This window comes from Gadus morhua, chromosome 11 (assembly GCF_902167405.1).
Source record: "Gadus morhua chromosome 11, gadMor3.0, whole genome shotgun sequence".
Classification (NCBI taxonomy): Eukaryota; Metazoa; Chordata; class Actinopteri; order Gadiformes; family Gadidae; genus Gadus; species Gadus morhua.
In genome coordinates this window covers 4,147,435-4,161,536 of record NC_044058.1, presented here as the reverse complement: position 1 = coordinate 4,161,536, position 14,102 = coordinate 4,147,435, and the positions used below count along the sequence as shown (strand labels likewise).

The 14,102-nt window shown below is 45.9% G+C and overlaps 1 protein-coding gene across 2 annotated transcripts; it reads right to left on the bottom strand.

Annotated features, from left to right (window-relative positions):
* Nucleotides 1-1,714: 1,714 nt before the first annotated feature.
* On the bottom strand, nt 1,715-12,917 carry aqp10a (aquaporin 10a). 2 transcript variants are annotated; one of them, XM_030369667.1, is made up of 6 exons: nt 12,370-12,917; nt 11,646-11,772; nt 3,398-3,535; nt 2,867-2,985; nt 2,527-2,744; nt 1,715-2,428 (listed from the first exon to the last, which is right to left on the bottom strand). In XM_030369667.1, the coding sequence occupies exons 1-6, from the start codon at nt 12,442-12,444 to the stop codon at nt 2,218-2,220; spliced, it is 888 nt and encodes a 295-aa protein (XP_030225527.1). In that variant the 5' UTR covers nt 12,445-12,917; the 3' UTR covers nt 1,715-2,217. The 2 variants fall into 2 exon arrangements, with proteins under 2 accessions (XP_030225527.1, XP_030225528.1); XM_030369668.1 differs by lacking the exon at nt 11,646-11,772 and having other exon boundaries at nt 12,370-12,916.
* Nucleotides 12,918-14,102: the final 1,185 nt, after the last annotated feature.

Here is a 14,102-nt window from a genome sequence, read left to right as displayed (position 1 = left end):
TGTTTAAGTAAAAGTGTGCTACTGCTGCAAAACTGCTTTTTTTCTTTTCTTTAATGTGTTTGGAAATGACTTTTAATGATGTTAACTAGATCTCATAACTGGCCTAAACACATAAAAATGTGTATATACCCTATACCGTTTGACTATAAGACCTCTATAAGAATCTCTATTCATGTAGTCATTCAATGATCAAACTAGTAGCATGAATATGAATTAGAGTCCAAGCGGGTTACGCAAGGCAAGGCAATTTTATTTTTATAGCCCGTTTTTACAAACCGTTTGTCTCAAAGGGCTTTACATAGCATGAGCATCATAACAACATCCTCTTCCCTTAAACCCTCACATCGACTGAGTAAAAACTCCCAGGAAAACCAAGGGGAAAAATTGCAGTTGGTTCAGACTGGGGGTGGAGCTGTGGAGAATATATGGAAACACAGAGAGACTGCGAGACGCCAAGGCCAAACTACAAGGTGCGAAAGGTGAGTGGGGGGGGGGGGGGGGGTCTGCCTCTCTGACCCATGGGGAGAGCTGGTTCCACAGTAAAGGAGTCCAGTAACTGAATGCTCAACCCTCCATTTACAACGTTGTAGGGAATGCTGAGGTTTCCTTTACTGGTGTGTGGTGCCAGAAGATATTCATTGAAAACAAATATATTTAAAGGACTCATAATTTGAGGAAAACACAACAATTATTATTTTCATGTGATAATAGGCCCTACATTAATTAAAACATAGTAATGATTGTGAAATTCCATTTCGAAAACCGACGCGAATTGGAGGTTTCTTGATTCGCATAAAGGGTCTTATTTTCGATAATGCCTGCCCGGCGATGTTCCATACATTATCCTGCTTAATACACGGCTACTTACCAAAACAAAAAACAACTTCAAACGGTGTGTCTTTTTACAAATTATTTGTAACCAGCATTCGTAGTGTTGATCAGCAGAGAAATTTTCCACCAAAGACGTTGACGTCGCTGGGGATGATAAATTACCCGAGTAGCCTACTTGCGGATTAATCCGAATGACGGCAAAAAAATCCACTTTCCTAACAGCGGTCAATTATAATTAGTAACGGTGAATTATATTTGATAATTCACGGTTACTAATTATAACCGCCGAAGGAGCCCATGCAAGTGAACTGAGCGTTCCACGGCATTGAGAAGACCCGTGTAATCAATAGGCCTATATATATTATATAAATAGATATTATATACACAGTCAAACTGCACCTTTTAGGAGAGTAATGGAGGAAATGAACAATGATGGCAGGATGCCATTTGTGTGTATGTGTGTGTCTATGTGTCTGTGTGTTTGTGTTTATATGTGTGTGTGTGTGTGTGTTTATGTTTGTGTTTATGTGTGTGTGTGTGTGTGTGTGTGTGGGTGTGAATGTGTGTGTGTCTGTGTGTGTTTGAGTGTTTGTTTATAGATATGTGTGAGTGTGTGTGTCTGTGTGTGTTTGTGTGTATATGTGTGTGTGTGTGTGTTTTTGTTTGTATGTTTGTGTGTGCGCATGTGTTTTTTTGTGTGTGTTTGTGTATATGTGTGTGTGTATGTGTGTGTGTATGTGTGGGTGTGTATGTGTCTGTGTGTGTTTGAGTGTTTGTATATAGATATGTGTGAGTGTGTGTGTCTGTGTGGGTTTCTCTGCGTGTTTAGTGTGTGTGTGTGTGTGTGTGTGTTTTTGTGTGTTTTTGTATATGAGTGTGTGTGTTTTTGTGTGTGTTTGTGTGTTTGTGTGTGTGTGTGTGTGTGTGTGTGTATGTGTGTGTGTGTGTGTGTGTGTGTGTGTGTGTGTGTGTGTGTTTGTTCATGTCTTCCGGTGCAGAGTACAATCTTTATCTATTATCTGCATCTTGCAATTTTTCAAGTAGATCCTCAAAAACAACATTGCTGTTTTATTGCTTTTTCTCACTAGAGAGCCATAGGGTAGTCACAGGCCGATGTTAAAGCTTCTTCTGTCAATAAGGTTGATCGTTAAATCCCCTGCTCCTCCTGAAGTGTTGAGGTGACCCCATGCAAGATTCCTAACCATAACTGGCTGTTCACCTGCATCATTGACATTGTCTTCATTGTATGGATGTGTGGATAAATAGGTGATGGTGAAGCACTTATTCTAAATGAGTAGTGGTTTGAGTAGCCAAAATGAACTGCATAAATGCAGTTCATTTATCATGGATTTGGATTCATTCGTTCATATTGAGTTTAAATTGGGCTCAGAAACGGGCCGTCTTCAACTCTACTCCATTTCCCATAGCTGCCTGGAGCTCCTTGCAGTCCTTGGTGGGTATGGGAGGGATGGGCAGGTCCGAGGGGAGGTCCGGGTCAGGGAGCTGCCATTCAATGAAGACCTTATACGTCAGAGTCCCCAAGACAGCTCCTATCATGGGAGCCACCAGCGGCACCCAGAACCAGTAATTGTAACACCTGATAAGAGAATTGAAGGGGTCATGCCCAAATATATTTAATGTAATTAGTTTAGAGTGTGTTTTGCAGATGTCTGATTCATCGTGTTTGAAACATACGTGAAGACCTCTCCGCCCCAGCCTGCTGTAAGTGTGAAGAGGCGTGGTCCCAGGTCTCGCGCAGGATTTATTGCACCTCCACAATTAGCTGACATTGACATGGCTATACCCAGGACTATCGTCGCCACGATGGGGGGGATCAGGCCTGGGGGCGCCGGTGTGTTCCTCTCCTCCCCCAGACCCAGAATACATAGCAACAGCATGGCTGTCCCGACGACCTGGGAAGAGGCAATACCACACACCGTTAGCAAAGTCCAATGCTAGCGAAACGGGATTGCTTATTATCAAAACAATCACACAATTTTACCACCTTATTACTCTTATCTAATGTCAAACTGACCTGATCAAGGAAACTTCTGCCGAGAGAGATATATTCTGAGGGGTATGTGGCAAAGATGGACGCCGTCTCGTTGGGTCCGTAAACAGTTAACACACCTTCACTAAATTCCATTATGGCGTCTGAAAAGGTTTATAGTAATAAAATAAATACAGCCTGAAATGGCTGTGCTATTATCATGTAATCATGGTCAAATCATTAACATAAAATTCAAACACCAAGGGTGGACCACACAAACATTTCCTGGATGAATTGACTTGTGGAGGGCCACGTTTGATTCTTGATAAACTTTATAGACCAGGAGTGCAGGTCTAATGCAATTCATGAATGGCAACAATTTAACTTCCATATGCTAGTGCCAAGGCCTGCTTTATATTATTTATTTTTCATTTATTATCCAGTGATTTGTACCAAGTAAGAATACACCTTTTAAGGTCCACCGTTAATACAGTTTCAAATATTGTTCATTTGTTGTGCATTTACTGTTGTTTTCCTTTGCAAATTTGTATAAAGTAATATTTACACAAAACCCACCATAGTAGACCAAAAAGACAAGGCAAGATGCCACATAGGCACCCATCACCTGGGAGAGAGAGTAGGGAAGCAGCCGGGTCCAGGAAACCTTGCGCAACACACAAAAACTCAGGCTCACAGCAGGATTAAGATGAGCCCCTATACAGCAGAGGAGAGAGTGAGAGACATGTTTTTCACAATTATTGAGTCCAGGAGTCACATGCATAACTTTAGTATCTATAGTAACAACATAGTTGAAGTGTTGCAATTACGCAACATTGAAATCCTTGAGACAAAGGAGGAAACCATATTTGTAATGGCTTGGCAACAGAGCCAGCACTGGTTGAATAATGGCATAACTACATCTCACAGTGTGAGCCAGCAGAATGAGTAGGATAATATTATGCAATGTTTACTTTTTGGAACATTGACAGTTGAAGCACCAGTTAATCATTGTTGGCTGTTGGCAATAGTACATTACTATTTTAACTAGGGATCGACCGATACAGATTTTTTAGGGCCGATACGATACCGATATTTTTTCATCAGCCTTAGCCGATATGCCGATACAGATTTTCTTGAGCCGATATTTACAGCCGATATTTAGAGCCGATACTGCTTTTTCTCCCTCAATCATAAAAATTACACTGATAATAAATGTTACAAGTCTCAATTTAAAAAAAGGAACATTTATTGAACTTCAATATAAAAAACTATATTTAACAAATAGTAAAAACAGGTGAGGTAGAACAAGTAAGAACAAGTAGATGAACCATATTTAACAAATATTAAAAACAGGTGAGGTAGAAAAAGTAAAAATTCTAACAAAAAATGTCATGTTTGAATCATGGAAGGAGGGTTTTGTTATTCATTTTTGGAAACATGCTCTTCATTGGATTTTTAGATGATCCATTTTCGCGGTTCTGTAGGCGTGATTAAACACTTGAAAATAGAGCAGAAAACAGCGGAAAAGAGAAAGACTAAACAAACAAAGAAAAAACGAGAGTTACGTATGTAACTACGGTTCTATGAATTCTGGATGACCGCCAGAGGCAGTGCTTAAAGGCCCACTATGCAACTTCGGGCATTTCTTCGCTGTTTTCTTGGTTTTGGCACGCACATTTCTCTACACAGCGCCCCCTACAGCTTCGTAGTAGATATTTTACAACACTGTCGTAACAACTCGTTGACGACCCTTCCCCATGCACTTCTACGCGAGCCATGTGCATTTGTTTTCAAAGTAGCCTGCGAATGCGTGGAGCCATGTCCGAAGTAGATGTTCATAAAGTGTAGGCAAGGTTATACATTTGTTAAAAGGTGTATTTGTATTGCAATAAACATAAATCCATCCTTTTTTATGGTTGACGGGGAGAATTTATGTCCTAGATTATAATTGTTTTATCTTAGGTTGAACAGAACAATCAGTGTAAGAGTGTTGGCCAACATAATCATCTAAATAAACAAGAACCTGGATTCGGGGATTCAGTCTGTGTCTGGGGGACGAGACAGACGAACAGCAAAACACCCATGGAAACAAAGGTGTTTATATTGTTGCAACCAAGCAAGCTAGAAACATACAGGGCTCAGAACAAAAAGGTCGCGAAAGCAATTTTTACAGGGCTCACAACAAAATGGTTGAGCAAAGACATTTGTACAGAGACTATCAACATCAAGAATACCACGAAGACAAAGTTCACCCAAGGGTACTTTCAATTTCAAAAGCAACACGGCCAAGTCGGCGTCTGATTTGCAGTCTTCTTTTTCTTTCAGTTCACGCTATTCCTGAAAAGCTTGCCCAACGTTTACTCGTGTCTGGCCTCTCTGTCGGTCAGTCTCCCTTTTCTCTTCTTCTGTTCCTCCGACATTGGGTTTCTCTGTCTCTTTTTAGTCGGCTGATCTATGATGAATGTAACAATCCCTTAGTTACTTGTGTTTATATCGAGCCGGTTCCGTGTTTGGGGGTCTGTGCCGTAAAGCAATTCGTTACTTCGCGAGACCCGAGACTCCCGCGAGAGTGGGCGGCGGGTCGCCGGCAGAAACATATTCCTTTTCTCCGCCAAGATGCGGAAGGGGGAGTCGAAACAACGAACAATCGAACAAAAATGTATAATAGGACCATCCCAATGACTCTTAGCCTTTTATATTAAGGTAAATCAAGCCAAAAAAGTTGCATAGTTCCCCTTTCACTCGTGTCTGATCTCTTTTCTGGTCCATTCTTCTTTTGTTCCACCGACAGTCGCCTCTTGGGTCCCTTATCAGTCGAATGATCCATGATGAATGCAACAATTGCCTCGCAACTGGCTGTTTATATCTAGCCCGGCCATGTTTGGGTGTGTGTCTGTGCCGTAAAGCATTTTCGAAACTACAATCTGACTACATTTTCGAGGCGCGATTGGATACTTCCGCTGCGTCACATCCGGATTGTGTCGGTCCGAACAGAGCAAGTTGCATATGCGCTTTTTCCTTGGAGAGGTGACATGGGGCAATGACACACCCACCAAACGACCCAGAAATGGTTGCAGAACCATCAGAATAACTCTCAACCAGCATAATTAATGTAATTTTGGCTAAAAAAGTTGCATAGTGGGCCTTTAACACTGGATGTCATCCATCATGCATGCGCAGGTCGAGTATTTAATATCAAAAAAGTCACACGTGCCCGGGGATGACGTCGGGGCACCCGTCTACATAAGCAAGCGTCACTCTCCAAGATGTCCCTTCAGAATCTTCTCGCAAGATTCCGAGTGACAGAGAACTCTGGCGGTCATCCAGAATTCAAAGAACCGTAGTTACATACGTGACTCTCGTTCTATTTCATTCTTACTGACCGCCAGAGGCAGTGCTTTACACTGGATGACTATTACCAACGTAGTCACGAGGAATCCTGTACCCACCTATTAGGAAGGGCCTGAGGGTTCCTGAAAAACGGCTGCAGCCACTGCGTGGTAAGCAGCTACATTGACCCTGTAAAATCGGGCAAAGGTGCACGCTGAAGCCCAGGAGGCCGCTGCACAAATCTCACTTAGAGGCACTCCTCGTAGTGCTGCCCAAGAGGTGGAGACACTCCTGGTGGAATGGCCTCTGATGTTAAGAGGCAAAGGCAGTCCTCTTGACTTGTATGCCTCCTCAATTACCTCCACCGCCCACTTGGAAAGCTTCTGTCTGGACAGCGCATGCCCCTTCCTCGGGCCCCCGTAGCAGACGAACAGGCCATCAGACTGGTGAAAACCAGCAGTTTCCTGTATGTAACATCTCAAGGCTCTCACTGGGTAGAGTAGTTCTGCTGAGCTAGCTTCCTCATCCGGTGGGTGTGAGGGGCCATAAGCTGCTAGCTCTATGACCTGATTATAGTGGGCCGAAGGCAATCTCTTTGGAAAAAAGATGGGTTAGGCCACAGCGCCACCCCTGTGCCATCTGAGTTCCAGCGTATGCACTGTTCACTCACTGACAACGCATGAAGCTCACTCACACGCTTGGCTGACGCGATCGCTAGAAGAAAGGCAACCTTTGCCGACAGCCATTTCAGTGGCGCCTGATCCAGGGGCTCAAATGGGGAGAGACGGAGGGCTCCAAGTACCAGAGGTAGGTCCCATGAGGGAACCTTGACAGCCCGTGGGGAGTTCCTCCGCTGGGCTCCTTTAAGAAATCAGGTCACCAAAGAATGAGACCCCACCGTCTGGCTATCAACCTTAATATGCCTGGATGAAATGGCAGCCACATAGACCCTTAAAGTGGAAGCAGATAGCTTCCTTTCCAGTAAGGACTGCAAAAAACGCAGTATCATTGGCACTGAGGAACACTCCGGTACCTCTCTCTGAGCCTCACACCACTTTGCAAATATCTTCCACCAGTTAGCATAAAGTGCCCTGGTGGAGGTAGCTCTTGAGTCTATGATGTTTTGAACTACCTCCTGGTCACATTCCATTATAAGTGGATCAGGCCCCTCAAGGGCCAAACCCATAGCTGCAGCCTGCAGGCACTCTGGGCTAGGGTGCCAGATGTGGCCTCCCAGCTGTGAGAGCAGGTCCCGCCTCTTCGGCAGGCACCATGGATCTCCATCCAGCAGCCTGTACATTACTGGAAACCAAGGTCTCCCTGGCCAGTTTGGGGCAAGAGTTAACCCTATCAGTGGAAATGGTGGGAAGGCATAAAGGAGCTGATGTGGCCATGGATGTGCCAAGGCATCCTGTCCCATCGGACTCATCTCTGACCGAGAGAACCAGAGAGGGCAATGTGTTGTGGACTCTGAAGCAAAAAGGTCGACCTCGGCTGTGCCATAATTGCTCCATATTGCCTCTAATACCTGTCGGTGGAGTCGCCACTCCCCCGACAGAGGTTTCTGGCATGACAGAAAGACTGCCACCGTGTTCTGTGGCCCTGGAAGGTACATAGCCCTGAGGCTGGAAATGTAAGGGAGAGCCCATACAAGAAGTAGCTGTGCAACCTGTAATGACTGAGCCGACCTTGTGCCCCCTTGGTGGTTCACATTGCAGACAGCTGACTTGTTGCCGCATCGTACCAGAACATGTCTGCCCCTCAAAGGAATTCGTGGAGCGCTAAATGAATAGCATGGAGCTTGAGCATATTTATGTGCCGTTTCCTGTGCGGCACACTCCAGAGTCCTCACACCGCCCTGTTCTGCCACACTGCCCACCAGCCAGAGAGCGAAGCATCGGTCACCACCATCTCGTGGCATGAGGGATCGAACCCAGTGTGACACCTTTGGCAAGAAATGCCCTGCGTCTCCAGGGTTGTAATGCCAGGAGACATTGACTGGACACCCTGACTTTCCTGGATCCGTGCAACCTCGGATCTAAGTGGAGGCCATTGATCCAAACTTGGAACGGCCACAAGTGGAGGAGGCCCAGTGGCACTATTGACGTTACTGACGTCAACATTCCCAACAGCCGGAGAAAGAGGCTGTACCTTACTATCCTGTCATCCCGAAAATGCAGGAGGATCTGGAGTATGGCCTCTACCCGCCGCGGAGACGGGAAGGCAAGCATTTGGACGGAGTCCAGGGTTATGCCAAGGAACAGTACCTTTTGGCTGGGAATAAGACAACCTTTGCCATAGTTGACTGTAAGACCATATGGCCTAGGAGGGCTGTGGTGTCCTGCTCTGCCCGTTCCCGGGTTGGAGCGCAAATAAGCCAATCGTCCAGATAAGGGAGGATTTTCATTCCGGTGGCTTGCATTGGTGCGAGCGCTGCCCGCATGCACCTTGTGGAGATCCGTGGGGCTAGTGATAACCCAAATGGGACCCTGTACTGGTAGGCCCGCCCTACGAATGCGAAGTGCAGGTATGGCCTGTGATGTGGTGCTATCGGGACGTGAAAATAAGCATCCTTTAAATCTATTGATGTGAACCAGCTTTGCCGTGAGACGGCCACATTTGGAAAGGCAATACTTTCAGAAAACTGTTCAGCCCTCGTGAGTATAGGGCGAAACCCACCGTCTTTTTTTTGAGTAAAACCCACCTTGCTGTGTCTGAGGATCTACGATCTCGATGGCCTTCTTCTCCAGGAGGGTGGATACCTCCTGCCTTGTGGGATCGCTGACTGTAGTCAGTCTGATCCCCCTGAAAACTGGGGGCTGGCGTCGGAATTGGAGATTGTACCCCTGGGAAAGCGTGGCCACCATCCAAGGGTCTGTAGTGCAACTTCCCGAGCAGATGAGGTGCTGCTGGGCGAGGCGCCCGACGCCCGGACCTGAGCCGTCAGTACCTGCCCCCATGTCCTCTTGGGGGCCTGGGGGGGGGGGGGGGGGGGGGTAACCCCGACCCATCTGTGCCTGGGGTGCAGGCCTTGTGAGAGCCCGACGGGCTTGATAGGGTCGCTCAGGAGCTGGTGAGGTCCTGAGATAACCACTAGGACGCGCTGGTGGCAGAGGACGATTGGTGCCATAACCTTGTGGAGGCTGCTGTCTCGGTAGAGATGTAGCTCCCCGAAGGCTAGCAAACTGCTGCCGTGTCTGGTTAGCCTGGATGCCACGATCCAAGGCCTGTTGTGCTGTTGTGCCAAACAGCTCTCACGGAACTACGGGGAGAGTGCGGAGGGTTCTCCGGCATGGCTCTGATAATGGAGACTGGGCCAGCCATACCTGCCGGCCAGCCATACCTGCCGGCCAGCCATACCTGCCGGCCAGCCATACCTGCCGGCCAGCCATACCTGGCAGTGAGCCAGCATAAGTGACGACATCAGCCTACCAAGGTCTCTGGTCATGAAGGCAAACGCCTGCAAAGAGGTGTCACTTAGACTCTGTGCTGAAGTATCTGCACTGGATGATTGCAAGGACTGGAACACTGCCAGTATCAAATGGGACAAGGAGTTTCCGATATGGCCCATACGTGCCGCTGTGTCATAGCACCTCGTTAATAGGTCAGCAGTGATGCGACGCTGTGGCCTGGGACAGCGAGCACTCGGCCGCAACACCTCCTCTGGTGCCACAATGAGTGGGGCAATGGTCGGCTCTAGAGCTGGCATTCAGTGAAGCCCATGCTTGCTAGCATTCTGCATTGAAGCCAAGGCCCTGCTGTCACTGGTGTGATGAGATAGAGATCTGGGGTCTGGCCAGCATCTTTGAAGCTCCTCAATATATATAGAATTAATATCTTGTGGCGGGACACGCCTAAAGAATGCACTAGCTGGAGCAGTTACTGCTGGAGCCTCATCCAACCCTAAGCGTGCCAGTGCCAGTCGGACCACTGGCTTAACCATGGCCGGGGAAGCTTCTGAGCCTGCCCTAGATCCACTCCCTACATGCTGGAAGCCGTCTCCAGAAGCCTGGGTAGAAGCCTATACCTCGCCCTGTCCCGGCCTGTCCTCATAGAACTGGCTACAGGAAGCCCTCGTAGACAGGGCATCTCCGTCCCATTCTGGTGTAGTTGGAGCCTCAACCTGAGGGATTGAACCCTGGGTTGACGCTAACCTAACTGGCTGAAGGTTAAAGAGCAAACTCTTAATCTCACCGAACTCTGACACTAGCTTGTCTACTTTGGCAGCATAACCGTCAGCCTTCCTAGCCTTCTTCCTGGGCGGGGCAGCCCTGGGTGGGGACCGTACTCGTACCATTGGTTCTCTTCGAGGCAGGGGAAGCTCGCCTTCAACCTGAGGTCCTTCCACCTCGGCTAGTCTTGCCACTTTCAGCCCATGTGGCATGAAACTGCAATTCATACACTGATCCTCAGACAGCCCCTCCCTCAGGTGGACCCCACCGAGGCATGCAGGGCATTCATCATGACCATCTAGGGCTAGCAGTGGAGCCATGCAAGTGCGACAACCATGTGAGCCTAACATGTTGGGGGAATTAAGCTATCCAAAATAGTATTTTTCCAGAGTGAAGTAGTTACTACTGAGTGAAAGCACCCGACAGTAATAATTCCACAAAAGGGCAGCAACTGCTCAACATAAGAAACTCAAAACTAAAACAGTGTTTTGTTTTTTTCTTTCCAAATTAATATTTTTTTCTTATTTACCCACTAGCCCTAAACACAATGGGGAGCTTCTACTCTTAAATTCCAAACAAGGGAGCACACGCTTTAAAAAGGCACAAAAGGCAGCAAACGTCGGTAATGGCAATCTCGGATGCAGCAAGGCGGGGGCCGAAAACAGGATCCCCTTATCTTACTTAACTTTAAAGCTAACACAGAGAGAATACTTACCTTAGCAGCCGCTACAGCTGGTGAAGACGCTGTGTTAGCCTAGCGCTAATGTGAGCCGAGCTCACCGGCGAAAAGACCGGTATGCGGCGTTCATAACAAAGCTGTACGTGACTAATCGCAGCCCTTGGAGGACGAATCCGTGGCTCCACCCATGCGGTTGCAGGGCTACCAGCCAAGAGTCACCGGCTAATATTACTTTTATTCAAGCTTATTCCGTACTAAACTCTTCTCGCTACTGTGAGAAGATACAAGGGACATCTTTGAGAGTGACGTGGGCTTATATAGACGGGCGCCCCGACGTCATCCCCGGTCATGTGTGACTTTTTTGATATTAAATACTCGAGCTGCGCATGCGCGATGGATAACATCCAGTGTTAAGCACTTCCTCTGGCAGTCAGTAAGAATGAAATAGAACTCCCAACATTACTCCATTGAGAAGTGTCCTCTTTAACGCACCTGTGATTGACAGGAAATATGGAAATAACTAACCAATCATGGAAGTGATGGCCTGAGTATTCAGAATTGACTATGGAATGGTCTTGCATCTAAATTGGCTCATGCAGAGGCATGCAGTCAATTCAAAGAGATGTTTTTGATGTATGTTTACCAGTGATGCCCATGGTGAGGTACATTGCTGACATCACCCCAACAGAGAAGGCCATGTTAACTGAGAGGAACTGGCCTCTGGTCTCTCTGCTGGTCTTGACCTGTGCTGCTGCCGAACAGCCAAACATCTGCCAGCCGGGAGGAACCAGGAGAAAAGATAACGATGGGGTCAGGGGCGGTAAAGTTGGGTAATTCTGGGACACAACTGTAGAGCTAACAGACTGGAAAAACGCTATTCTGGTTGCAAAACACCAACTTTTGGCAGAAAGAGTTATAGTTGCAAATATCACTTTGTGAACAAATATACAGACACACACGCAGCAAACACACAGCAAACACACGCACGCACGCACGCACGCACGCACACACACACACACACACACACACACACACACACACACACACACACACACACACACACACACACACACACACACACACACACACACACACGCACACTCATACTATACATACAAAAGACCACTTAAACCCCCCCTCCCCCCCACACACCCTTAATGTCACTCATTTAATATAAATAGACACATATAATGCTAAACTTCCATACAACCTCAGAGCTACAAGGAAGCTTTCTATTTATGAGGTAGTATAAGAATTAACTCTCAAGGGACAGGTTCGCTAAGAGTCATCTAAATAGGGAATGGAACAATATATAATACAAGATATCAATGTAATCAACCACGGTAATGTTACTGTAATTCACTTACCATTAAGACAAAGGTCCCAATGAACTCTGCCATGCATTCCCGTATCAGTGCGTATTTCACCCTCAATTTCCCCATCTCTGACAGGGAAATTGTCAGAGATGTATGTTACTTGACTCTTGAATAATGATGAATTCTAGTTTCTCATCCAGCCCTGGCTCTTGCAGGCCGTTATTCCGTGTTGAGCTCTTCTTTCTCCTCTTTCGGTACCAGAAGCCGGCCCTCCTGCCAGTCTTCCTCTCTATCCGCGGTAGAGTGCAATGATCCTCCCAATGTAATTCAAATAGTCATATTAACTGCACTCTGCCAGTGCTTTTGGGGTAGACTGAGTCCCTGCTCTCGGTTCCACCTGGACTCTAACAGACAATCACCACCTGGAACGGTTGGACAGCGTAAGCTGCTTTAATAACTTTGATAACTAACAGGTGAAGATTGGCTGACACAGTCACACTATCTCCCCTGTGAGATAGTGCACTAATATCTAGCTTTAATTGACTTGGAGATAATAAAGAGGGAGATTATGTTTCTCTAATCAATAAGCCCCCCAGCCACCCCCATCCATTGATATTCAAGTAGTGACAGCCTTAAGGACTTTGACCCTTGTCAAAAGTCCCTTTTTGTGTACACCAAGTGTGTAAAGTTATGAACAGGGTTGTTAGCATCGTACATATCTCCCTATATGAACTGATAACATATGTACAAAGCCTCCAAAAAAAGAAGCAACTTAAAACCCCTTATACAATTAAATCATCCAGTCATATTGACAGTTTGACATATATAGTCATCGTTGACTTTACTGTTTAATGTAATGTATTATATTAACATGGGATTACATGCTCCAACTCGGTGATGTTAACATTATTATGTAAAATGATCTAATAGCTTTGCTATTAAACTTATATGCATGAAATTGTTACGTGATTTTTTCGAAAACTATTCAAGTCTATTTAAAAACATCCTTCCTAGACATACCTTTAGAAAAATCATTTCAGTACTTAAAAATGTTCAAACTTAAAAACATAGCAAAGTTCTGTATGTACTTGAAGTTAATGTCAACAATGAAACGTCACCATCTCATTACACTGAACTATGGTCCATTAATGATTGTGTAAGTGTTTAATGGTAATAGGAAATAGAGACCTGCTGATAGCAGTCATGTAAGCATGTTTCAAAAGTGACATGATAACGGACAAAACAGGACTTTGAGTTCAGTTTTTCAAAAAAACATTTTGTGCTGAAAGTATCTTTAATGCTATTTTGACAGTGTTTTAAGCCTTCCCTTGTATAATAGATAAATGCTTACACACCAAGGAAAGATCCCACCATGTTGCGTGTTAGAATAACTCACGACAGAGCCGAGGCTCAAGGTTGGTTAAAACGATGCTCTCGAGCCAAAGATAAGGCCAGGGACGGCTGAATGCCTCAGGCTTCTCATGTCTGTTAACAGTCCAAAACCGAAACTGGATGCTTTCATTTCACTGACTTGATCCATATCCATCCAAATCCATGACCTTTTATTTAATATATGAACCCCTATTGGATATAAGTTTTATAATTGTAATTAAACACAAGCATCAACAATGTTTGCTTAATTTAGGATTTATTAAGTGCCTCTCCTGGAACCGTCACCTTATCGTGGTGGAGAGGTTTGCGTGTCCCTGTGAACCTGAGAGCTGTGTTGTCGGGAGCCTTGTGCTCCTGGTAGGGTCTCTCATGGCAGAGTGGTCTCAGGTGAG

Bases quoted from the DNA above. Each gene is read 5' to 3' on its own strand.
- aqp10a (XM_030369667.1), bottom strand. From the start codon at position 12,444: ATGGGGAAATTGAGGGTGAAATACGCACTGATACGGGAATGCATGGCA. The intron at 3,536-11,645 runs GTAAACATACAT...TCTGCTGTATAG, and splicing joins CCTCACCATGGGCATCACTG to GGGCTCATCTTAATCCTGCT. The intron at 2,745-2,866 runs GTCAGTTTGACA...GCCTCTTCCCAG, and splicing joins GCAGAAGTTTCCTTGATCAG to GTCGTCGGGACAGCCATGCT.